Source organism: Coturnix japonica, chromosome 1 (genome assembly GCF_001577835.2).
Source record: "Coturnix japonica isolate 7356 chromosome 1, Coturnix japonica 2.1, whole genome shotgun sequence".
In the NCBI taxonomy this organism is placed as follows: domain Eukaryota; kingdom Metazoa; phylum Chordata; class Aves; order Galliformes; family Phasianidae; genus Coturnix; species Coturnix japonica.
Window position 1 is genome coordinate 141511559 of NC_029516.1, and position 27194 is coordinate 141538752.

Genomic DNA, 27194 nt, shown 5'->3' on the forward strand with positions numbered 1-27194 from the left:
ACTTTTATATCACTTGTTGGTCATAAGTTCATGCTTTTCATGGACTGATACAAAACAAGTATTCTTTGCTCTCTGAAGGTCTTTAGCAGTTCTTACATTAACAAACTACTGACTGAATTTAAAGTATTGATTATGCGGAGAGAGCATTTATAATGAATAAGAGGTAGCTTCTCAGAGGATCAATAGCAGATTTTTCATCTGGGCTTTCTTAGAAAATAAATAAAAGATTAACTTACTGTCATCTACTAAATTTGTTAATTTTCAAGATAGATAGTAATTTAAAATGTGCTGTGCCTTTGGAGCTTGTTTTTGAGTAGCCATTTAATGACTCATTATGTGGCAGATAGACTGATGTTTTTAGAGGGTGAAAAATGTTTATAATTAACAAGCAGAAAAGAGGGCAAAATTTGTGGCAAACTCACTGTAGCTATTCAAAGACAAAAAGACAAGAAAGATTAAGTTCACTTAAGCTCAATCTAGGTTTATAGAACTAACATAAAAAAACAGAAGGATACATCTGTTTTTCTGACCTTAGAAGTGCAATGTGTTTTGAAAAGCCAGGAATAGGCAGGATTAGTTTCTTATCTGTTACTTTCATTTTTCAGAATTGTTGATGTTGTAACTTTCATATTTCCTGGAGGAAGGGTAGAAGCAAGTCTATTTAACCCTACCTACCTCATTTATTAGGCACTGATTTCTTTACTGTGAATTACTTGTCATTCTAATTACTCAGCAATAAAACTGAAGAACTATGCATAGGGCCACATTAAACCTCAGGGAAGATAACTGAAAGAAAATATTGAAATCTCTTCCTGTTACCAATACTAATGAGCTTAGCTCCATCATTGCAGTTTTATGTGAAAGTTGATCATCCACAATGTGAAACTAAACTTGGATGTCCGTTTGATGTTGTTGGCAGTCCAGATAGAGGGTAAGAAGATGATATCACTCATGGAAATATTACATTTATTTTAAAGTTTAGAAGGATCTTCTAAGAGCTGTATTGCACAGGCTCTTTGAACATATAAGATGAATACAACATATTTAAGGAAATGTCCTTTTCTGAATTACCAGTTCATAACTGTTTCTTTTAAGTATGGTCAATAGAATTTTTCCAGTTCAATTTCTTACATGCTCTCAGTTTGTATGTAGTATAAATCACACAATCATCACATATATGGTAACCTTAACACAATACAAGTTGCAATCCCAATTAATTAAAAACAGATAATGATTTATCAGAATCCAGTTTAATTATATTTAGGTGACATTAATGTGGGTAATAGTTTCGAAAGTTAACATGCTAGTGCATGCATGTGGCACAGATCAGAAGGTGAGATAGAAATCACGGGGTAAATTGGGTCTGTTTAAGATCATATACAGGCCACCTTGGCAGGTTTCTAACTACTTTAAAGGAGCGTTCTGAAGCATAACTATTCTGTGTGACAGAAGGATGGATCATTTTTTCCTCATCTCCCCTATGTTTTCACATACAGGATACCTTTGGAAAAAAGTAATGCAAAAAATAAATCACCGGTATATGTCAAAAGGAAATACCCTATTTCTAAATTATATGATCGTTTATCAAAAGTATATATATATAATATATTTAAAAAAAAAAAAAAAAAAAAAAAAAAAAGCACTTTTCAAATGTTTCCAGCACCAGAAGTGTGGGTTGCATTATATTATTATACTAATATTATTCCCTAGAACATGGTACCCAACTAATGCAAAGTTTATATAACAAAACTGCTATCTTATTAGTGTAAATTATTGAAATTACTTACTCTATCTTGAATATTTTTTTTCAATGGAATATGTAGTTTATGAGTTTGGTTTGAATTAAAAATGACAATATAATTTAATTTGAGGGACTGAAGTATGTCAGTGGTTTATGAGCTGGTTTGGCCTGGTTCAATGACTAGTCGGGCAGAGTTGCGTTTTCCATTATTCTTCTGTTTTGTGAAGTCATGTTAAAGATTAAATAGAAAGATAGGCAATTTGTTTAATTCTATAGAATAATTTGGTTCTAAATTGCTAGAAATAAGAAAGAAATCATATTTTGATAATGATGACCTAGCCGTTCTGTCATCTTTAACAGTAATATACTGAACTTCTATTTATGTTGTATTGTATTTATGTCTTTGTTTATGTTTCTATAACTAATTAAAGAGGAAAGAAATACACTATTCCTATGTCCATGCTAAAACAAACCAAAACCAAACCAAAACCAAAGCCAAACCAAAAACAAACAAATAAACAAACAAACAAACAAAACAACACCAAAAATGTCACATATTTCAGTGTTAGAAGCCTTGTAACATATCCTTTCTTGTACTTCTTTCTGGTGATGAGAATTTTGAAGGATGCAATAATTGCGCTTATCAGCCTCAAGAAGTTTGAGATGGCATCTAGGCAACTGGTCACACTTTGCCAACATGGAACTTCTTTTGTGGTTTACAGGCTGTCATCAGCTAGCCATCCCTTATCACCTCACTGTGACATAGATTCAAGTACCTCTGAGGAATTCTACCAGGCTGTTCACCATGCTGAGCAAACCTTCAGAAAAATGGAGAGCTACCTGAAGCAACAGCAGCTCTGTGATGTTATCCTGATTGCTGGGAATCGCAAGATACCTGCTCACAGGTAAGATGTAAACATATTACATCAAATATTTGGGATCTGCTTGTTTCAAAGAACAGGATTTTCTGTGGCTCCTTATCTTCCTTCTTGCTTCCCACCAAAAGTGTAAATGACTGTAAAAGGTGATATCCGAAGGTTCAGTCTTTGAAGATATTACTCAAGTTCTCTCAGACACATACAGTAGGATAATAATACTGAACACCAACTCCTCATGAATGGTTGCTTTGAATGTACTGAAAAATGTCTTAATAATTTACAATAAGTATAAAAAAATAATTTCAGTAAATATAAAAAGTGTGTATCGTTATCATTTTCAAAATTCTTCAAGATGACCTATTATTAAAGCAGCTAATATGTATGAAATTATGCTTGATATTGGACTGTAACTAGAGCTTAAAATAGTTAATAGTAGGTTGAGATTTTTGTCTTTGGTATATCCTTTGACTTCATACATACAAATGAAAATCCACTTCAAGAGTTTAGATTAAAATGCACAGAATGCTTTTTAATTTCCAGATTAGAGAGATAGTATTTTTTTATTTAAACTCTGTGTAAGGCTACAGTCCAAGTGTGACCTCTTCCTTGACTGTGCTCTGGTTTATCTCCTGAGATAGTTAACGTAATAGATCTCTCCTGAGATAGTAGAAGTATTTAGATAACCTGAATAATTAAAATAAATGAGAAAAAATACCAGCAACAGATTGATCTAGGTAGCTTGCAGCACATGTGAAGAAGAGTCCTCATAGATTCAGATTAGTAGATGGAATAAACATAGAAATCTGTCTCCTTTCGGCATTTATCATTCTTAAGACTTTGTTTCCTTCTCCTATCTTTCCCTAATACACTCAGATTTCTAGATGCCAGAAAAGTTGCCAGTAATTTCTACCTGCTGGGCTACTAACTAGCTTTGCTCACATTCCAGGCTTTTAGCCCCTATTAAACCTATTAAGCATCTGATGCTTTTTGCACCCCTGACAGTTGTCATCTGATGCTGTTTTTATCTAGAACACTACGGTCTTTTCTTTAGTAAAGTAAACAGACAATTATACTAAATTTCAATCTTTCTGTCAATTGGCATTTACGGTGTTCCAAGAAGAAGAAAACACAAGGGGTAAAGACATAAGGCCTTCTAATCTGTGTCCATTTTTATGAGAGCAGGTCTAAAAGTAATGTTTCCTATTTTATGATGTTGGCTTGTAACATCAGAGGTGGATGATGGTGACATGGCAGTGGAGGCTGAACCTTCCCACTAATATTCCACTACGTTTTGTCGGTGTGTGATAGATGGCAGCAGAGGGGCAGTCTGACAAAATGTCATCTGACATGCAAGTGCATATAAAGCAAAGATGTGTCATTGAATTCCTCCATGCAGAATAAATGGCACCCGCTGACGTGCACTGATACTTGCTGAACATTGATGGAGACCAAACAGCATATGTGAGCACACTGAGATGGTGGGGAGTGCATTTCCTCATTTTCTGACAGTGACTGTGTGTCACCTCCACTGATGCAGATATTTATGGGCACAGCGTGCCAGCTCTTGTTCATCGCTGGCAAAAATGCATAGCTAACGGTGATGACTGTGTTGAAAACTAGTATTTTGTAGCTGAGAACATGCTCTGTGTGTTGGTGTTACTGTGTTCTCTGTGCCAGTTGTAGTTTCCAAAGAAATAAATAGGAGACATTACATACCTTCCTGAACATTTCTGAATGAACAAAATTTTGTAGAAATAATGATAAATTGGTTGTTCCTCTATGACAGGTTTTTGGTCTATTTTTGCTTTTCACAGTTTCCAGAACAGATGAGGTAGAGAATAAAAAGAATGCAATGCCTGAATCTACACTCTTAAACTGTTAGGGAAACATACTTACTAGATATGTAGAAATATTATTAGTGCTTTGCCTTGTTGAATATAGGTTGCTTAAAATACACTACTTTTTTTAGCTGTATATTTTTTGCCATCTTTAATTATTTTAGTAGAGTGCATAGTTCGTAGAAAAGGAAACAGGAAACTGCAATATATATATATAAATCAATTTAGTTCACTTTTCCCACTGTTCTTAAGACAGCTGTATATGTTTGTATTTCTGCCTGTCAGTAGTAAATTTAATTTCACCTTTGTCATATAAATTCTGCTGCATACCTAAATTCTTCTAGACTTGGGCAAATACTTTAATAAGGAGAGGTATGATCATGAAATAATAAGCAAAATCATATTTAGATTTTCTAGTAGATCTCTGACAACTTTCCACTGATATAGTCCTCTGCAGTCAAAAGACCGGGTATCAAAAATAGGTCAAAGAACTTTTGAATTATGTATAATTGATAAGATTCTGTTCTGAATAAATTGGAATTTTGTCCAATAAGAAAAAAAAAAAAAAAAAAAAAAGGTGTTCTGAATTTTCTCTTTATTTCCTATTATTTGTTTTGATTTAGATAGTTGTGACTGTTCAAGCACAGAAAATGGCTTTCTGCTTGCTTTTAGCCTGACTGTTACAATCCTAAAATATAATTTAATTTGGAAGAGACCTTCTAGAGTCAGATTCAAAGCAGGCTTAAGTCCAAAGTTAGATTAGCCTGTTGAGGGTCATTAAATATTGGCACTTACGAAGGTTCCTCTCTTGGCAGCCTCTTCCTGTCTCTGATTATCCTCCCTGTCTTAGTGATCCACCATGTATATAGATTTTATGAAGATTTGCTTTGTGGTCTCTGTGACCAGAAAAACAAGAGTGTAGTTACATCTTTCTTAGGATAGATGGAAGTTACATATTTTTCTGGTCCCTAGAAACATCTCACAGTTGTCTCTGGTCCCATGGACTCTTCTGATTTACTTATATTGCTCCCTAAGTACTTGTTCCTCTGCTGTGAGAGATACTTCATACACCATAGATCTTGCCACTAGGCACAGGAACGTGGAAGTTCAGAAATCATGAAGAAAAAAGCAATAACAACAAAAAGACTGCTGTTGCAGCTGACGCTCCCATGTCTGAGGCGCATTCCACCAGGGGCTAGCAATCTCCCCTCACTAGGACCATTGCAACACTGACACCAATATGGGGATGCAGCAAATGGCGTTTATTGCAGCGCAATTAGCACCTTAAGTACTCTAATTACTTCATCTACACCCCTTAAGCGTAAGTGTGAAGTGTGTGCCAAATTTACATCACAGAGCAGGGGACGGAACAGGGAGGTCCTTCCACTTCACAGCCCGAATCCCCACTAATGCCTGCAACATCTCCCCCTCCCCATGCTCAGTAAAGCCTTGCCCCATTACAGCACGATACGCGCTTATTGCCTACCTATACTAGCGTGGAATAAATGCAGGATGATATTTAGGGGATTCTAATTGAGCTACACGTCTAAGCATTCGCCAAACCTTAATATACAATACAATCAATAGCATAAGGCACAACAGTGTCAAGAAAAGCAGCACCATGACCGGATGGAGCATAGAATTAAATAGTCCTCTCACCGTCAGGGACCATCCAAGAAGCACTTCCACCAGTGATGTTCTCCATCTCTCTTCACTCTTTCTAGGACACGATGTATCTCCTCTGTATCATGGTGAATAGTGATCAAAGTTTTCCATCCATTGTCTTGGATACGTTTCAGCAGATAGTACAGGTAGTCATGTTGCAACAGCTTCCTTACTAAAGTGAGATTCATTCCAATAGGAACAGGCGATAGATCTTGAATCAATGTATAATTAGACTGTAATAGCTGGTATGTAGTAACTGGAACTGAATAATTAAAATCTCACCCTGTAATGCTAGTAAAATTCCAAACACAGATATTAGAATGCTGTTACTAGTATCCCTTGTAACATTACCTATAAGTAGAGAATAAGTAGAGAATAAGTAGAGAATCACAAGATGTCCTCATACACACACATCCCCATGTTCTCTTAAACTGTGTCATCTTATGGTTACTACAGCTATGTTTGATATCACTAAGCATCACAGATCCAGCACTGTTTTCCCCAAGATTATTCAGAAACAGAACCAACAAAGTGCCTCCTACAGTTAATGTTTTACTCAAAGTAGGATGAACATTATTGGTATTGTATTCCTGTAGTCCTGCTTGTAGGATGGTCAGTATTTGTGGAGTTTGTATATTCAGTAATATATATTAAGTGGAAGATTTTCCATGCAAAGTTTATAAAATTTTATGCTGGATAAAACAAACTCTTACAAAATCCACCTAAAATCCACCTAAAACTATTTTATTTGAGGTAAATTAAAACATCTTACAAATCATAGTTTATAATGAAGATTGTGATCTGCTATCTGTAATCTCTGTCATATCCAGTTTCTTTCTATTTAGTCTTTTGTTTTTTTTCTTTCTTCTCCAGTCACTTTCTGAGGAAGAATATCAGATTAGGTCTGGCCATATCCTTAATGCTACCAAGTTACTTTTTATCACTTGTATTTATCTAATTTTCATTCTTTTATATATTTAAATTTATCATAAGTAAAGGTGTAATGTCACACTGGGAGGTAGACCATAAAACATTATCATGGAGGTCTAGTTTTCCACTTGAAGGCATCATGCCAAATTCTTAGTCTTATTATAGTTGCTGTTCATTGTTCTGGTGACTCAAACAGCTTTAAAGTGACTTGAACTTTCTTGCTGGCTCATGAATTGCAATGATGAGAAGGCAACCAGAAGAGATTCTGAGAAAACAGGTAAATCTCTTTAACAGAGAGGAAAGTATTTGAAATTTATAATAAGTTGGGAGGAAAAAAAAAAAAAAAAAAAAAAGGAGTAAAATCGGTTTTATTGCTGAATTTGCTATAGTTTGTAGAGACAGTAATCAAATGTAAATACGTAACATGTTTTGGAGAAGGGAAATGCTGAAATAATATTCTCACTATTCTTTTTCAGCTATATTATTATACTGTTAGCAGTCCAACTTCATTTTAAAACTTTATTAACATGGAATTCGTAATTTCTCCATTAATTCTGTGGGTGTTTTTGTTTGTTTGTTTGTTTGTTTTTTGTTTTTTCTTTTTTCTTTTCCCTTTTTTCTTTTTTTTTCCCTTTTTTCTTTTTTCTTTTTTCTTTTTTCTTTTTTCTTTTTTCTTTTCCCTTTTTTCTTTTTTCTTTTCCCTTTTTTCTTTTTTCTTTTTTCTTTTCCCTTTTTTCTTTTCCCTTTTTTCTTTTTTCTTTTTTCTTTTCCCTTTTTTCTTTTTTCTTTTCCCTTTTTTCTTTTTTCTTCTCCCTTTTTTCTACATTTCTTATTTGGACTATGACAGGAAACATATTATAACTTCAGTATGCTTGGAATAAAAAGAACTCGGGCGCTGCTGTTACAAAACAAACAAATGAAAAAAAAATCTCTATGGTTGGCACTTTCTTCCTGTTTACTGCTTGCAATCAACCAAATGCAGTTGCAGCTAGATGTCTGCCTAGATTGGATTTGAATCACACACACACACAAGTGAGTAAACATTATTCAAAACTGCAGTGATATAATCAAAGCAATCAAATGTAAAAGAAGATTCGTAATCAAGCCATAATCCCAGGGGTCAACATGAAAATAAAAATGGAGATTTGCCTAAAATGGTTTAGATGTGCTGAGTTTAGATGTGCTGCCTACATTAGTTCTGGAACATGCACCCCCACTTATGTAGGACAGACTCAGTCTAGCCCACTGCCACAGACATACTGGGCCAATGCTGCCTTGCTGTGCAATCGCGTGAATGGCCGGCTTAAGGATTTCTCCGCGGTAGAACGGCCCACGTGATTCGCACGCCGTGACTCCTCCTTTCCACACCTGCTGAGCAGGAACATGTCATGGCCCTCCCTGAGGCTCTTTGTGAGGGTGTGGATGTGGAAGCCATTTCCTTGGCGACACCCATACAATGTAAGCATCTTGAGAACTGGTGGCCCATGCTGGGTCACTCTCCTCTCCTGGGTTTCCTCAGGAAAAGGAAAACTGCCATATCCCCCTGTACCTCAAGATTAATTGTCATGGCTCTGGCTGTGCCAGTTCCAAAGCAGCAGACCTCAGTGACTGAGGTACATACAGCTGATATTGTATACATGGCAAAGGTGTTAAGATTCGCAATGCAATTTTTAGTCAAAGTAACAGTTACCTGTCTATAGAATAGCTTCTTGTAGGGATTACAGTTATGCTTAGAAACCAAAATACAAGTCCTGAGAAAGAAATACAGGGACAGTTTCAGGGGTTAAATGACACTGTTATTAACAAAATGCAGACTTACTAAACCAAACCCTTAATGGTGTTACTTTATGAAATGAAGTAGGTGCAATAACTGAAATTGTCTGACAGGCTACCACTAAAAAGTGATTGAAGATCACACACAAGGATATGACCAAATTGAGCTATATGCAGAAATGAGTTATGGAGATGAATTAATAACTATGCCATATTGTTTCATCTTTCTAAAATAGAGTTTGAGAATAAAAAAAGAGGATGACAAATAGACCTAAAAAAAAAAAAAAAAAAGCATTGAAACAGCCATTTATTCTAATGATTTCACAGATCTCTGTTCTTTCATCAAACCTAATCTTCATGTTTCTGTCATTTCTTCTGATAGTTCAAAGGAGCTAAAATTGGGCTCTTCTTTCTCCTGAAGGCCTTTTTACTCTTTTTCTTTTGGAGTTAATAGGGAACAAATAAAGTCATTAAGCCATCTAGTAGAGGATCATAGATGATTGTGTTGTCTTTCTTTGCTTGTGATTCTTCTTCTGGAGGAAAATACTGAGCTCTGCATTGTATTTGTGTCATAACAAATCTGCTCTTATCTTCATCGCTGTGACACTTTGTCTCTCTTGCCCATTCCCAAATTTTGAGAAGTTGCTTGGATTCATATTTCTGTCTTCTCTCACTCTGTTCAAATGTCATATAGTTCAAAGTGCTGACTGCAATAACCAATACCTTTTAAAATTGACACAAGGACATGAACTGACACTTGCAAATAGTTTTGGACAATATATTTTGTTATCAAGTCTGGCAGCTGAGATCTGTGTATTACTTGAGCTCTCTGTTAAGCAAACAAACAAAAAAATAACTGAAGCTGTTATAGACTGTGTAGTTTGGCGGAAATACAAAAGTGAAAACACTCGTGAGAAACATGCACAAGATCAAAAATTTCTAATCAGGCAAAGATCTCTGTGAAGAGCAGTTTATTCATTATTGCAATAATGGGCGCACACCCCCTACTGACAAGGGAGAAATTGCTCAACTAGTCAGTGAAATCCATTCCATTATATACCCTGGGTCCAGCATAGGTAAAGCCTCTCCTGATACTCATTGGTTGAGCGTCTCAGGCTCATAGTCTTCTGATGCTGTTGCTATGTTATGCTTCCATACCTATGCTACACTTCCATACAATGCCCGTTATCAGTCCACTGTCTTAGGATATGTTCTGTGCCTTCTACGATGATAAGAGGCCTGTACTGGACTGTCCCTTACCCTACATAATTACCTTAACTAGTGCCTGTGCCAATGTTACCTAGGCTGGGACACCCCAGACTCAACTGAGGCTCGACTTTGTTCAACTTTATTTGTGAAAAGCAATCCTATCCTATCTTGCATACAGAAATACTGGAAATCTCCACTGCAGAAACACAATCTAACTCTCACATACTGATGTCAGATTTGCATAAAAATTGTGAAAGTTTTATGGCAGCAATGGCTGCAAAATTGTGTTTCATTTTGTACCGTAAAAGAGAGAAGGAGCTTCCTACTATATTTACACTTGTATGTCTGACAAAAAAATGTTCTGGAAGTGTCAGACAGAGTCTTTCTTTTTTTTGTCCTGAGATTTTTTTTTTTCAAGTGAATACTTTATGTTCTGTGAGCTTTAACATTTATGAAATCGTATATATATATACACACATATCTTGAGCAAATGTTTGGCTCCTTCAAGAATGACAGAGCATGATTATCAGCAAAGACAACCTATGTCAGCTGGTATCCTATACATAGCAACAAATGATATTTAAAATCAATGAATCATCAGCTTCTGTATGAACCAGTGTTATATATGTGGGAGAAAGCTGTGCTTATGAATTTTTGAAATACTGTCTGAGGTACTACTCAGCTGGCAGTAAAATATAATTAGAGCTCGCTTAAAGAATGCAAGTGACTTGGATTGGTTTTTCTTTCAATTAATAAATATGCCAACCAGTTTGAGGGAAATCTGTATCAGAAGCTGATCTGGAAACAGTGGTGAAAATTGAATTTAAGTATTTTGTAATAAAAGTAAAATGAAATCTGACATAGTAGGAAAAAATGCAACAACAGAAATAAATTACATATTATATCATAAAAGAAATCAGAAAAAAAAAGAGAATGGATGAATTCAGTTGTAGTAGAGGTCAAGAAACTCCTTACTATAGAGAAAATCATTCCGAGTCTACAAATTCGTTTTGTAGCCATGAGTTGCCTGCTGTGATTCTCTAAGATGAAAGAGTGTATTATGTATTCTAACTGACAGACCATCAGTTGAAAACAGACGACATCCTCAGACATCTGATGAGTAGGTCAAAATGCCTTTAAGCCAAGATTTAGGAGTCTTGCAGAACCTTCTAAGATACAAAAAGCAGCAGATCATTACAAATTAATTGTAAGTGCTTTGATTTTTTTTACTTTTCATTTTCCCTCTCAGCACTAGATATTCCTGGAGCACAAGATTTATAAAAAGTATCAACTTTCAGAATTAAGTGTAATTAGCAAGTTTCTTTCACTTCAGTTTAGCCTTTGAAGCAATTCCAAAGGAAAAACATTGTATCTAGAAATCAATTTACTCTTTGATTTTACTCCATTGATGAAATAGCTATTTTATTATTTATATGGACTAGTGAGTAATGTACAGAATAAACTAAAAAATAACTGTTCAAAAGCATGTCTTGCTTGTTTAGGTGAGCAGTTACCTCACAGGACATTTCTGTTCATCTAAACTGTTTTCCTTAACAAATGAGGTACTAAAAACTTGACATCTGTGTTATATATATTTTTTGGATTTTTCAGTTTGTTTGGAATCTTGTCTGGTCATCTGGACTGAGTGCTCTTTTGCAGTGGCAGTCCATTAAGATAACTTAGAAAGTATTTACCCAGATGTCAGAGGTGGATGTTGGTGGTATGGCAGTAGACGTTGAACCTTCCTGCTAACATCTTGTTGCTGTGTGACAGATGGCAGTGAGTGGCAGTCTGACAAAATAACACCTGACATGGAAGTGCGTATGAAGCAAAGGTGTGTTGTTGAATTTCTCCTTGTGGAAACAATGGCACTCACTTTGATTGTCTTTTGCTGGACATTTATGGAGTAAAAAATGTGGATGTGAGCACAGTGAGGCAGCAGATGGCACATTTTAGCAATAGCGACAAGAAAGATGAGCCACATTCCAGATGGCCATGCACATATGTCACACCATGAAATGAAGAGCATCTTGATCAGTGCATCCATATGAATTCGCTAATTGTGGTTACTGTGTTAAAAGTAGTGTTTTGTAGCTGAAAATTTGCTGTATAGTGTTATTGTGCTCTTCATAGCTGTTATAGTTTCCATGGAAATATTATGTAAATAGGAGGTATTACTTTCAGAGTAACTTAGGTTAATATGAACTTCTTATGCATTAGAAGCTTCTAAAGTTCATGATTGCCAGAGTTGAGTATACCATCAGAAGGAATTAAACTATCAAAATTAGTCATTTCCCATCATTTAAGCCAAAGTAAAGATAATATATATGATCTGAAGCTGCCCTACTTGCAGGTAAAATATAGTAGCTTAAAGTACTGAAGCTAATTAAAACTGTCATGTTTCACTTTTCTAGTGAGATGATCTAAGAGAGCAAAACCAATCAATTATTACACTGGCTGATGAGTGATAACTTGTTGTTCTTTTTTTTTTTTTTTTTTTTTTTTTTTTTTTTTTTACTTTTACTTTCACTTTCACTCATACAAAATAACTGCATACGGATGGGTAAATATTATCACTGCTTACAAGTTTTGTGGTTGTGATTTTTGTGTTGCTAATCAATGTTTTATATATTATAAGTTCAAGTTAAGGCGGAAAGCATGTAGTACACGATATATAGCTGTACTACATTTCTAATAATCTGTGAATATTCACTCCTAACAAAGAACCATATCTTTACTATATTACTATTTGAGCTTGTTTAGCTTGAAAAATTGAAGGCTCTGGGGGGACATTACTGCAGCCTTCCAATACTTTCTGGGAACATAAGCAGGAGCAGGATCATCTTTTTAGACAGTCTAATAGTTATAGGACAAGGGGGGATGTTTTGGGGGAATCATAAACTAAAAGAGGGAAAACTGAGGTTAGATGCCCATGGATGATGCTGACAGGCTGCACAGAGAAGCTGTGGATGCCCCACCCCTGGAGCCATTCAATACCATGCTGAATGGGGCCCTGGGCAGACAGATCTTGTGGGCTGCAGCTTAGCTCATGCAGGAGAGTTGGAGCTCAATAATCTCTAAGGCCCTTCCAATCTAAACCATTCTATGATTCTATAAATGCTGTTTAAAAGAATGTATGAATTTACAACTTTAAAAGGGAAAATAAACTGATTACTAGCCATGATTTTGACTAAGGTAAATCAGATCTTCAAACAAGGTATGCATATTTTACCGGTATTGTGAAATTATTTTCATTTGGAAATGTTTGCTAACGTGAATAGAGAAGCAACATCTTTGTATTATCATGAAATTGTTTCTTTTAAATTTAGTGAATAGCAGCTATTAAAAATCTTTCTGAAGATTGAAGGCTCTTGTGAAGTTTCATGATGTTACTAAAATTTATCAAAACTAAGCCCAATATAGGGTACTAATGGAGTAAGAAATTTGTTTCTCTTTTAATTTTTCTTTGATACAGGGAGGTTATCTTGTTAACAATAAGTTCATCTGCATGATAGGAGACATCATAAAGATTGAAATCTAACGTCTGTGTCTTTTTCATATGTATATGCTAATATGCCTCTTGATTCATATCACAGGAAGCAGAATCAAATTAGAATTATACGTCATTTTGTATTTTACTGCTTATATGCATTTGTTATATCTTGATCCTGCTAATTTATAATTATGAAAGATTTTTAAGTGCTTGAAAATCTGGAATTTTAGGATGTGTATCAACACTGGCTTTCAACTTTATTTTCAGACTTGTCCTCAGTTCTGTCTCTGACTACTTTGCTGCCATGTTTACAAGTGATGTTTGTGAAGCCAAGCAAGAAGAGATCAAAATGGAAGGCATAGACCCTAATGCATTATGGGATCTTGTTCAGTTTGCATATACAGGTATTTCAGTGAACACATTATACTTCCTACAGTCAAAGATGCTGATAGTTTTATGTTGATGGTTTGTTTTTTTTTTTAAATGAATGTCAGTCATTCAAAACACAAGTCCTAGAGCTAAATTCTAACATTCTCTTGTACCTGATCTGTTAAATATGTTGGGTGTATAAGCACATGCAAACAGTTTAGAAAATGATATCTATTTCTTGGTTTTGAAATACATAAAAATGAGTGCCTCATTATGTGTATAATTCAGATTTCATGAACTCAGTGCAGGAATTCTATGATCCTACTATAATACCTATATTTTTGAAGATTACGCTACACTGCTATTTTGGTCTAATTCCTGTTTACATACTCAGATAGAGCTTTTGAAAGTTTCTTGTTAAGACCTGGGTGTTTTCATTCTCTTTTCATATTATAAGCTGATACTTGGTTGTATAATATTTCTGAATAGCTCATAACTCAGAGTTAATAACTCAGAACTTCCTTCTGAATAGATATTATACTTTAATGCATAATATTTTTTTTATTTTTTTTTTTATCCTTCTTAAACAAGCTTTTATGCACAATGTATCTGAAGTGAATTAATACTAAAAAATAATAAGGTCACAAAATAAAGTAATTAAAAGATAGGAAGTACCAACAAGATTTGTAGTCTGAATTTGTCTCCTCTTGCATATAAATCATGCTATTATAAAATGCAAGCTACTTTCTGTTTCCTGAAAGACATCCTTATATTGTTTAAATTAATAATATTTTGTCATAATTTTGCTATTAAGCATTTGATTTTAACTTCAATTTTAAATGGATAATATGGAACCTTTTTTAAAAACCTTGTTTTAATCCTGTCTAAATAATAATTTAGTCATAAGATGCTCTTTGCCTTGAAATATTTGATCAGGGTATGTGCTGTCGTTTTTACTCTCTTTAATAGGAACCAAAAACAGCAAACAAACATAATTTAATTTTAAAAATGTTCTTTTTTGGGTATAATGTTTCAGAAGCTCAGACAGTAGGAATGTCAGAGTATCTTCAAAGAACAGTGTCAACTCAAATTTAGATTTGCTGTTCAGGACAGTACGTCATCCAGACATTCTCAAGCTAGGGACCCATGAAATGAACAAAATGTAAGTACTTGTCATCAAGCATGAGAAAGATGCAATCACATTGCTAGGTATGTGTGTGAAATGAATAGTAGAGGAATACTGGGGCAAAATCAAGAATACCATTAGACAGAGTAGCAAAAGGCATTACAGGTAACAGTAAGTTCTGTAAATGCATTAGAGGTAGAGGAAGATGAGTGACAGCGTTGCTCCACAGGGAGCAAAACTCTGGAAATACTGAAGCGCAGCTTATTTCTTTTGCCTCAGCTTTCACTAACAGTGTCACAAATAAACACACAGCATAGTTACAGCAAATGATAAAATCTAGGTATAGATTAAGCTATCTCGTAACTTTATTGCTTACCTTTGTTAACTGTGAGGAATGGATGTTATAACAAAAAACTAGGAAAAAGCTAATATATTCTACTTCCTGCATAAGGTTTTCAGTTTCTTCACTCAGTTTGATTTCTCGCTGCAAAATGTTGAATTCTGTTTCTCATATGAGCTGTAAAACATGGAGGTTTCATATTGTGGTCAGGTGGTTAAGGACCAGCATTCACAAATAGATGAAAAAGGATCTTCATAGTAATTTTAATGTTTTCTAATTTCCTTTGTGTGAATTTGCATATGTAATATTATTTCATTTAAAATGTCACAGAAAGCCCAAATTACCTTAAAAATGGCAGCATTATGTGCCTTTGTAATGTCACCTTGAAGAATTGGAAATTTAAGATGGTCACAAAGATCTCTAATTTCTAACACTTGCACTGGGAATATACCATTATCCTTTTAGTTCTAACACATTCTGGAGACAAAATAAACTCTAAAGGTGTCTTCTCAAATGTCCACTTTAAAAATAAATTTCACAAATAATTGTTGACCAGAAGGAGTGATGACATTTATCTTGCATGCTAAAAGAGAACATGTTTTGGATTCCATAGAACCTTCAGGTTTTATTAGTTTGTCTTCCATTCCTGATCCATCAGGTTCTTTGTTCTGACTTATTTTCAGCTTTTGCACTTATCTCTTGAAATTCTTGTTAGACTCTTTTTTTCTCTGTTCATTTCTCTTCACTGGGCATCTTGACCAACTCCTAAACTTCCTTGCTACAGTTACACAAGTAAAGCAAACAGCACTAGGAAAGGTTTGCAGACATCCGAACATGATTATTACATTATTATTTTTATTGATGCTAACACAGTTTTAGCCATACTCAACCAGCACTCGTTCTAGCATATCCTAAACGCATAGAATCATTGTGGATGTGGGCATCCTTGTGTCGAGGGTGAGAACATTTAAAAGCACTACCAACAGTTCAGTAGTGGTAACTCACAGCTGGTCAGGGAGTGCTTAGATCAGTGGGTTGGATTTACTGAAGTAAACAGTCTTTGATCCTTGGTTAATCATTCTACTTTCCAGTGTTCTTTGCCTGTCCCCTCAAACCTTATTCTTACATTTCCCCTTGCTTTTCCAATATCTCTCATGATTTATCTAGATTCATAAATTTGGAACATCTTTTCTTGCCCTCTGGTTCTTTATTTATCCCCAGTCTAGTTCACGTCCCCTTTTCCTTACAGCCATATCATTTTATTCTCTGCTACATGGATGTCAGCAAGAACACTAAAAAATAAATAGCTGCTGAGCTGCTCCCCATGATTTTACAGCTACTACATTTTAATTTTCATCTGTAATCTGGAGCCTAAATAGCCTAGATACCATATCTAGAGAATTCAGGTGTCCAATTCTAATTACTGACTGCACAGTGCGTGAAAACAACAACAACAAAAACAAACAAACAAACAAACAAAAACACACTACAAAGCATTTATTCGTGATAAGTTTAGTTAGCTCTTTCATCTTTATCCCAGAAAAAGCAAACCGTTTTGATACGTAGGTAATTCTTATGTTTTTCCATCTATTTCCCTTTTCTGGCAAATACTTCCTTCTCTCTAAGATTAAATAAATAAGCAAATAAAATTAATTAATTTTAAAAAGATAGGTGGAAGATAACATTTTTACAGATCTTTCAGAGCAATTACAATGTAAACGGAATACTTTATTCAGGTGAATTGGAGAAATAAGACACAAAAACCATTCAAGGTAAAATGAATTGAATCATAAAATCATTGTTTGGAAAAGACCTTTACGATTACCAAATTCAAGGTCAACAACCTGACCTACCAGGTCACATCTCTAAACTATATGTATTAAATTCTTTCAGAGATGCAAACTCCACTTATTTTTAAATGGAACAGAAGTCTGCTGTAAAGACTTCAGAAGATCAGTAATAATGTTCACTACTGCTAACTTCTAAATTCTTGTATTTTTCTTCTTTCTTGAAAGCTGATATTTTTTGTGCTAATGGGTACAGTTGAGAGTATTTGAACTCCTAGAGTGTCTGAACAGGAGAGTTCATCATCAGTTAATTATTTTTTGACTTTTTAACAAGTCTCACACCTATATAGCTATTTATTTTGGGTTAATTGTATTTAATATTATTAATTCTGTTTGGCCCAAGGAACTAGTTGTAATTGTCTTCATGAAGATTTGCATCCTGAAACATTTATTTCATGTATATGTGCTGCTGTTTTAGAGAAGTTTATTTTTTCTCAAGGGATGACTGAACACTTTACTAAAATATACATGAATGTGGGCTTGTTTGCAAAACCTCAGAAGCAAAGAGTGTTAATACATTGCAAATATTTTTAAAACATGATTTTTAAAAGTTAATTGTTTTATATTATATAACCTAACAGATACTAGTTTTAGCAAGTCTCTAAATTTATGATCTGTCCCAAAACAGAGGCTTTTTAGCTAATGGTTACGGAATGCATTTAGAGAGGGAGAAAACAAAGTTTTCAAATCCAGAACCAAAACAGTGTTAATAAAATGTGAAAGTGAACAGATTGTATGTATTCCAAAACCAAGGCTATTTCTCCTATCCTTATTCAAAACTTGCACTGGAATTTAATTATATTTTTGTAAACAAAATTCTGATCAGTTTAGAAATTCTTTACACCACTGTAATAAAGATACTATTTTTGCTAAGGTAACACTAGCTTCTATAAGCATTTCTATCACTCTTGGCAGCTAATTTGTTAAATATTTTGAACAAATTATATTTTAAGCTTTTATTTTTAATTAAAATTGTTCTCTGTTCATTCATCTTATAAGAAACTAACATAACAAAATACTGTACTATCTTTTTTTCTTATTTAGTAATCTCAAGAAAGTTTTCCATTCCAGTAGATCCTAAACAATTTCACTTCTACATCTCTTTGCATTTATAAAATTATACATATGTATGAGATATTTGAAATATACATTTATATATGTATATTTTTGCATTAATAATAATAATAATAATAATAATAATTTAAAAAAGAGACCATGACAGGAAAACAAACAACCTTCTCTGCTAGCCTACATAATAGAGGCTACATGAATTTTCAGAGTGCTTATTTTTCTTTTTCATGATGAAGCTGTGTTCCTTTAATTACTATCATTATATACATTGTCTTGTATGTATATATAGAGAAAAAAGGAATGAATTCTTTTTGCTAATTGTGTGAAGTCAGGATTATATCTAATTTGCAAAGGAAAGTGAATATTTTAAACTCAAATCAAATTCAGGAAGAGGTTACCATCTGTGATGAACTGGCATATTAAATAAAGCTATGGTTTCAAATTCAATCATGTTTTTGAGACTGTACATGTTAGTAAAGTTGGACAAATGCTCAAGATACAATGCCCATTTAATTTTACTTGCTTTGCTTATAGTTGTGTTGTTTATCTTTTAAAGTAGGCAGCGCTTGCAGACTTCTTTTTTTATCCTCTTCTTAAACAGATACTATTCTATTAAAGAAAGTGTGTTTAATAACATGAAATACTTTATACATTATGTTGCTCTCTGTCTACCCTGAATATGTAGAAGACAAAATCCTGACACTGTGGAACTGGACTGTGTTCACTCATGTATAAGCAAATAGACTTCTAAATAATTTGCAAGGTAAAATTACATGGCAGCCAGCAGAGTATTAAGTCCTGTACAGACTTGATAAGAGCTGCTCCTAAATAAAGGCACATGTCCATCTAGAAGTATTAAAAAGAAAACAAGAAAATTGAACTGCCAAAAACATATGGTAAAGAGTATTAAAGTTTCTATGAAGAAGCAACATTACTAATTATAAAAAAAAATGGTATATTAGACGCATCTATAAAACACAATTTGATTAAAACTGAAAACTTGTGCTGTCTTAAAACACATATTATAAAGGCTGTTAGATGGGTTTTGCATTTCTTTTTACAGTGTTTTTTGTTTTGCTTTACATAAAAAAATTACAACTGAATAATTTGGTTTTATAAAAAGATAGCTCAATAGCTTTGTATTGTTTTGTCTGAAATAAGTAAAAGGCTAAGTGTATAATGATGTCCTTGCAATTTGTGTAATTAAAATTGTGTCTATTGTGTAGCTTCATTAGAACCACACTGTATAATTTCTTATGTCTTTCTCTTCATATCAGTTACTCATTGTTCAATATCATCATTAGGTTTTAGTTAGATAATTTTTATTTTTATTTTTATTTTTATTTTTATTTTTATTTTTATTTTTATTTTTATTTTTATTTATTTATTTGTTTATTTAAGGTTCTTTAATGGAAAGCCTTTCAAATGTCATATCTGACAGTGTTAAATCTAATCACACACACAGGAGAGACAACAAGGATAGCAAGAAAGAAACTACCTTTGAGCATGGTAGCCCTTAGGTTTCCCTAGAAGAGAAGGCAGTTTAAGCAAATATGCCAAGAAAGTGGAGGTTTTTTTGGTCAGTGAAACTGCTTCCTAAATGACTAAAGGCTGTATAGGATACTTAGACTAGTTTTGACACATAACATTTTATAGTCTTCCAAGATACTTCTTCACACATTCCAGAAGTTGTCACAGCCACAGGATTGTTCTTCAACATCCAATTTGGATGTTACTGCCATGGCTTGGAGGACGGCGGATTTCAGTGTGAAACACAGGCCATTTCAATCCAGTTATCCTTAGAGGGAAGTTCCAGTCAAGTTTAACTTAATAGACATTATTTAAGACTGTATGTTTGTTATTGAAGGCATCTATTCAAATAAATAATTAGTGGTTCATAGGTGATAATAGCTTGCTTGCAGTGCTATAGGCTAATGCACTCTAAGAGATACTCATTGCAATGAGATCTGGATTTATCCCTGATACTGTTAATATCCTGAAGATCACCGCCTTTAGTTATATGTCATACTGGATGGTGCAAACCTCTAATAAACATGTATATAGATGATCACCAGTGAAGTTATCTTTGGGGAACTAAATCTTGTCAATAACTAATTTTTAGGAGTCATTGACAGAAAAAAGAAAATTGCAAATATTCAGAGCAGCCTTGTTTAACAGAATTTCTTCAGTCCAGAAAGTGGAGTTCTGGTAATAACTTGGATAGGTGTGATTGATATTGTCTGTCCATAAATGTTCTGCATTGACTACATCCAAGGTCGTATGTACCTCTGTTCCAGTTACATTTCTTCCCAGCTCTGGAGCAATTGACAAGGTTCACATTTCCATATAGTGTTGCTCATTATGTTCTTACTTACGTATCACTAAAGCCTAAGTGCAACACCAAGAAGCATTTCTGGATGGCATAATTAGCTATTCTTTTAATGTGTACAGTGACAGAAATTTACATAGTCCCATGCTATAGATGTAGGACTATACATCTTAAGGATGACTTAACTGTCATCCTCCTCTATCTGTGGATGTCAGACTGCTGGTAATTCAGTACTTTCCCACACTTAATGTCATTCAAGTTAGGAGCTTTCACTTAGTTTAGGTCTGTGAGAAAGATCATTATAGAACTAATGAGGGCATGATTTTCTCCTTAATCTTTTTTTCCTGCTCCATGGATTTTGTTTCCAGCTGGACCAGAGATGATCTTCCTGTAAATGAAAATTAAGTCCTTGCTCTGTATGTACACAATAAAACAAATAAAATACTCCATTAAGAAACAACATTTGTACATGTGTATAAGGAATTGGTTATATCCTCACTCTTTTGGCACAGTTCTTGCTTGGAAAAGAGCTCTGAACTGGATATTCATAAATTATGAGTATTTAGAATGATAGAGCTTGTTATAGGCAGCTGTAGCTATCACTAGTGTCTCTTTGCGCTGTGGCACAGCCTGCTACTCATAAGATGTCAGAATAAATTCAGACTATCCCTAGGGAAGCAATGAGAAGACTGCACAGAAGAGTTTGAGTACATTGCAACATCACTGTTTTACAAACTTTCCCTTGTTCTGTTCACAGTTCATCAATTGTGAAGTGAGAATAAATCAAGTACTGCACATTAGTACTGAGTGAATAATGAGATAGTTCCTTTCAGTCAAGTGGCATACCTCTTTTTTGTTACCTGTTGCATGCCATGCTTCTTACTAAACAGACTATGAAGTGAGCAGTCAAGTGTTATGTGAGGTGCTTCTTTCAAGTGCTTCTTTCTGAAGTTCTTGCAGAGGTGACATGAGCTCAAACCCATTCTTGTAAGGTCATCTTACTAGCTATGATTCCAAAGTTCTGAAGGAAAGCAAAAACTTCAAGAAAATCTTTCATGTATTTAGCTGCACCTGTCCCTGAGCTGTAAAATACACTTTCATTCCCTTTCCATTCTGTGCCCGTCACACAATCATTGTGTTAAAGTGTACCCACAGAATGTGATGCTACTATAAAATTCGCTTCTCCCAGCAATGGAATCCAGCTTAAAGCAAAGCAGGCCATATGATGTAGTCAAGCAAAAATCTCTTGTTGGCAGCTGATTCTTCCATCTCTGTTACCTTTTGTTCTTTAAATGTGTATTTGAACTGCTTTGTGTTGCCATGGCAGAGGCTGCCAAATAACTGCCTGAGAAGCTGAAAATCTTAGTCTGGCAGAGGTGAGTATCCACACTTCTGAGCCAGCTTGAGACAGGTGGAGGATAAACTACTGTGCCCTTCAAATCTGCTAGTTGAACCCTGTTGCCCTTGAGACCTTTTTTTTTTTTTTTTTTTTTCCTCTCCAGAGCTCAGTGCTTGATTATGTAAAAGAAAGGTTATATGTCGCGGAGATACAAATATGAAAAGATATTGTTTCTTGTGTGGTTTTGCTTGTAGCAAAAGGACCAGTAGACCAGTTGGGATACTTCTGGAAAGGTCTGCAACAGACTGGAAGCCACGTGTTGTGTCGTAGTGTTCATAACTACCTCCAGGAAGTGACCTTGATATATATAGGAAGAAGATTTTCCTTCCTTTTTTGTTTGTTTGTTTATTTTCTTTTGTTTTTGTTTTGTTTCTGTTTTCTTTTGTTTTTTGCATGGCACAATGAGCAGGACTTACTGTCTTAAAACAAACTTATGCACTGAAGTTCACTGCCTTGAATTGAAATAAATTAAGTCTTTCTATCTGAAGTTAGATTCTGGGAATGATTCTCCTACCTTGTTGCATGAATGCAAAATTTGTTCTCTTGAAAATTTAGTTAATTTTGGAAATATTTTCTTTGGTTATTTGCTTCATAAGGAGAAAGTAGCAGCTTAATGCTGATCTCTAAAAAAATGGTATTTATATGCCAGGTGGCTAGTTTTATTTAAAATGATATATGGTATTTCAGTTTCACAACAGATTGTGTGTGTGGTTTTTTGTTTGTTTGTTTTGTTGTTGTTGTTGTTGTTGTTGTTGTTATTATTATTATTATTATTATTATTATTATTATTATTATTATTATTATTATTATTATTATTATTATTTTCTCAGACCAGGAAATGAAAAGGTACCACATCATATTTTGGCAAATACACTTCTCTGATATTCTGCCAGATGTTTTCAAGAAGGTTTCCACTCAGGGGAATTTTAATTTGTTAATAGGATTTGCTTATCACTATGTAATGTCGTAATTTTCTGCACCATTGAAATAGAGTGGACTTTGGCAGTACATTCCAGTGGCCATATGATCTAGCCACTTTAATCAGCTTACTCAAACAAAGAGAGAGCAATGTTATGATGAAAATAACAACATAGTTTGTTAAAAGAGAGATGTTGTTATATTTATCATATTTATTTATTTTTATTTTTTATTTTTTTATATTCCAATGACTGGTGTATTAGCATTTTTTTGGAGATGACAAGATTTCCACCTGCAGATTCATCTATCAAAGTAGTTTCTTACAAATACTATTTTTGAAGAATAAAGTGTTGATGAAAATGCTTATTTGAAATGGCAAGTTCCCATAAATTCAAAGCCATGCTAGCATTGATTAGCTAAAAAACTGTTGTCAAAACTGACAATGTAGAAGTCCAAAGTGTTATTTATTTCTGATAGTAACTTTTTCAGATTATTTATCAAAAATGTAAATTTAAACTAAATAAACAACAATATAAAGACTGTAGTTTGAATAATGAAATGGTAAAGTAAGCTGACGCTTTAAAGAGATCAGTTCTATCTGTAGGAATGAAAAAGACATGAATGGAAGAGGACTGAAGTTTCTCAGGACAGGAATATTTTTCTGTTAGGAAACGGTCTTTCATAGTTAAGAGATATGGTTTAACTTAAGGCAAATGCTGAATTGAATTCCAAAATATCGTGTGATTCATCAGCTTTGTCAAGTGAAAAAAATCTTAGAGTCATGCATGGTTCAGGGGTTAATTTGTTTTAATTTTGATTTGGCCACTAATGTATGATGAATAAATTGTCCGATAATACAGAAAATTGTCAGATGCTAAGTTCTTCCTCAGTTTAAATTGTGCCCTCTTCTTGTATAGACTATTATCTATTTTTGTGTACTTGTTAATTTGAATAGCTACAATTAACAGAGAAAAAGAAGAGTTGACTCTTTGCATTTTCACTGATGCAGAATGCTGGACTGAAAGGAAGTAAACACACACAAAAAAACAATTGAATGACTGACTTCTTTCCTTGCAGCTGATGACTGTGGTCTGCAAATAATAGTTAATAGAAATAGAAAAGTTAGACAGGGAAAAAAAACTCTGCAGAAACAAAATAGTGTTGTCATTTCTATTTGGGAAACGAACTCACCTTTATAAAAGATATAGGAGATGATACAGTGCAGAATGTATATTTTAAGACATGGGTCAACATCAAAACCTTAGGATTCAATTCAGAAAACAGAGGAAATTAGTGTCCTACTAGAGGGAGATTGCATACTTCCTTGATTGCTCTTCATGGATGCACATAAGAGATAATTACTGCCTATTATATCAATGCCAGGAATTGACAGTGATAGAGGATATGAAAATCAGAATTGGACACAAAGAGTGTTGAGAAAGGTGATAAGCATTTTCAGACTTTTATTTATCTTATCCCTGATGATTCCATGATTCCGTCACTGTGTACTTGGAAGCAGATGGGCTGAATTTGTGTCATACAATATAAATACCAACAGTGACTCAGCAAGTCAAATGAAGGTGATTGATAGCAAGTAATAGCCACTCTTAAGGATCAAATAATCTCGTAAAGTGGAGCAGATAATACTGCTCTAAAACCTGGTATTTCACTCAATTGACTATAAAATGAAATCTAAAATGTTTAGTTCTGAGGGCTACTTGGCTGATACATGAGATTTAGTAAGATTAATTCTAGGAAATGTCAAAAAGGTCTGTAATAGCAATTTGAAGTGTAGCATATTTTTCATAACCTCATTTTTCACTGAAATTTGATCCAGTTGCAAAAAAGCACCATTTGTAACTATAATTGAAAGCAATTTATCTACTGTTCAAAATCTTAGTAAAGTCCTATCTTGATGATAGTTCCTGTTTTTTCTTAACAATAACAATAACAATAACAATAACAATAACAATAACAATAACAATAACAATAACAATAACAATAACAATAACAATAACAATAACAATAACAACAACAATAACAATAACAATAGCAATAACAATAACAAAAAAAATTTTGATCTAATAAGGAAGCCACCTTACCAAGACAGGACATTGTGGTTAACTGATGGAAATAATGCTATTCATTAATTTAAAAAATGCAACAAAACAAATGAAGTCACATGAAAATGAAAGGTTAAAATAAAAACAAATTAATTAGTTGTCACGGTTTAAACGAAAAATCTACCTGCGTCTGTGACAGGGGGCCGTGGGCCCCTCAGGGGCCCTAGGCCAAAAGGAAAAAGTTAATTAGGAAAAGAAAACAGCGGCAACGATCTAAGGAGGCACACTTATTTACTAAATACTATATCGAAATACAGGATAACACAATATAATACAATATAATTGAAAATTGAGCTAACGAATCAAGCAAAATAGGAGAGAGAATGAGTCCCGAAACCGAGAGGCCTACTGTAAATCTAGGCGAAACGGTGAAGGCTCCCACACACTCCCCTGAACGCCAGAACTCGAAAGACGTCAGTCTAGCCTGCGACAGAGTTAATATAGTGTCCAGGTCCTGTGACCTATCTCTATGCTCGTGTTGTTCTCTGGGAGATGTAGTCTTCTTCTGTAAGTTGCAGATTCAGTAAAATTATTTATGCTTTATATGATGTTATGATGTGGAATACTGATAGCGAAATTACAAAATTATTAAACCATGACATTAGTTCTTACCTTTGTTTCAATTTTTTTTACATTTCCCATGTCTTCTGTATATCTTTACTCACAGGGTTTCTTAATGCATGAATGAATCAGTGTAGAGATTTATTATAATAGAATCAGAGAATCACAGAATGGTTTGAGTTGGAACGGACCTTTAAGATCATCTAATTCTAACTCCCTAGACCAGACTGCTCAAAGTCCCATCCAGCCTTGAAGCATCTGAAGCATAGACTCAGATGTGAACAATCCATATTGTTTATTACTGAAACTGATGCTGTTTAATATCAGTGATATGGACAGTAGGATCAAGATCACCTTCAGCAAGTTTGTGGATTACACTAAGCTGTGTGGTATGTTCAACATGCTTGAGGGACAGGATGCCACCTAGAGAGAGCTAGGTAAGCTTGAGCAATGGGTCCAGGTAAACTTCATGAGGATCAGCAAATGCAAGTATAGAATCTTGTGCCTGAGTTGTGGCAGCCCCTGGTATTGGACAAACTGGGGGATGTGAGGATAGGGAACAGCTCTGCCAAAAAGGACTTGATTACTGGTGGATGGCAAGTGGGGCATGAGCCAGCAAAGTGCCCTCTCAGCCCAGAAAGCCAACCATGTCCTGGGCTGCATCAAAAGAAGTGTGATCATCAGGTTGAGAGAGGTGATTCTGCCCTTCTACTCTTTGCTGGTGAGACTTCACCTAGAGTACTGTGTCCAGATGTGGAGTCCTCAGAACAGGAGAGACTTTTTGGAACATGTCCAGAGGAGGATCACAAAAATGATCCATGGAATGGAACACCTCTCCTGTGAGGACAGGCTGTTCAGCCTGGAGAAGAGAAGGGAAGGTTCTGGGGAGACCTGATAGCAGCCTTTCGGTATCTAAATGGAGACTATAAGAAAGAAGGAGACAGACTCTTTGGCAGGGTCTATTGTGATAGAACAAGAGGAAATGGTTTCACACTATAATAGTGGAGATTTAGACTGAAGGTAAGGAAATTTTTTATAGGAAGGGTGGTGAGGCATCGGAACAGGTTGTCTAGAGTGGTGATAAATGCTTTGTCCTTGGAGATATTCAAGATCAGGCTAGACCAGGCTAGACGTAGATGTTCCTGTTCACTGCAGGGGAGTCGGACTAGATGACCTTTAAGGGTTCCTGCCAACTCAAGAAATTCTATGATTCTACGGTTCTCTGATTCATATTAACAAGATATTCAAAGTTTCCCTGTGCATGAAATTAGTTGTAAAAATGTAGCCTGAGGACCACAAGAAAGAAAAAGATTTAGCAAAAGAATAAAAATATCAGGGAAAATTATATGGTATCTCTGCTTCAAGTTTAATACTGAGGTAATAAATTTTATTTATTCATCATAAGAATGCATTCTAAATTTTAAAATTTAGCATTTTAATCTCTGCATAAACAATGCACATAAAATTTGTCACAGATAGAACTTTAATATAGAATAATAATTATAATATATTAAAATTCTTATGATTGTTTTTTCTCCCTATTTTCATCCTAATTAAAGTAACACGAAATGAGATTTTAAGCTA

The 27194-nt window shown here is 34.4% G+C and overlaps 1 protein-coding gene across 1 annotated transcript in view; it reads left to right on the plus strand.

Annotated features, from left to right (window-relative positions):
* KLHL1 (kelch like family member 1) overlaps positions 1-27194 on the plus strand; it is a 179854-nt gene that overhangs the window by 46676 nt on the left and 105984 nt on the right. The window contains exons 2-3 of the mRNA XM_015851663.2: positions 2464-2646; positions 13795-13931. Coding sequence (XP_015707149.1) covers positions 2464-2646; positions 13795-13931 — 320 coding nt within the window. The remainder of the gene's footprint in view (positions 1-2463; positions 2647-13794; positions 13932-27194) is intronic.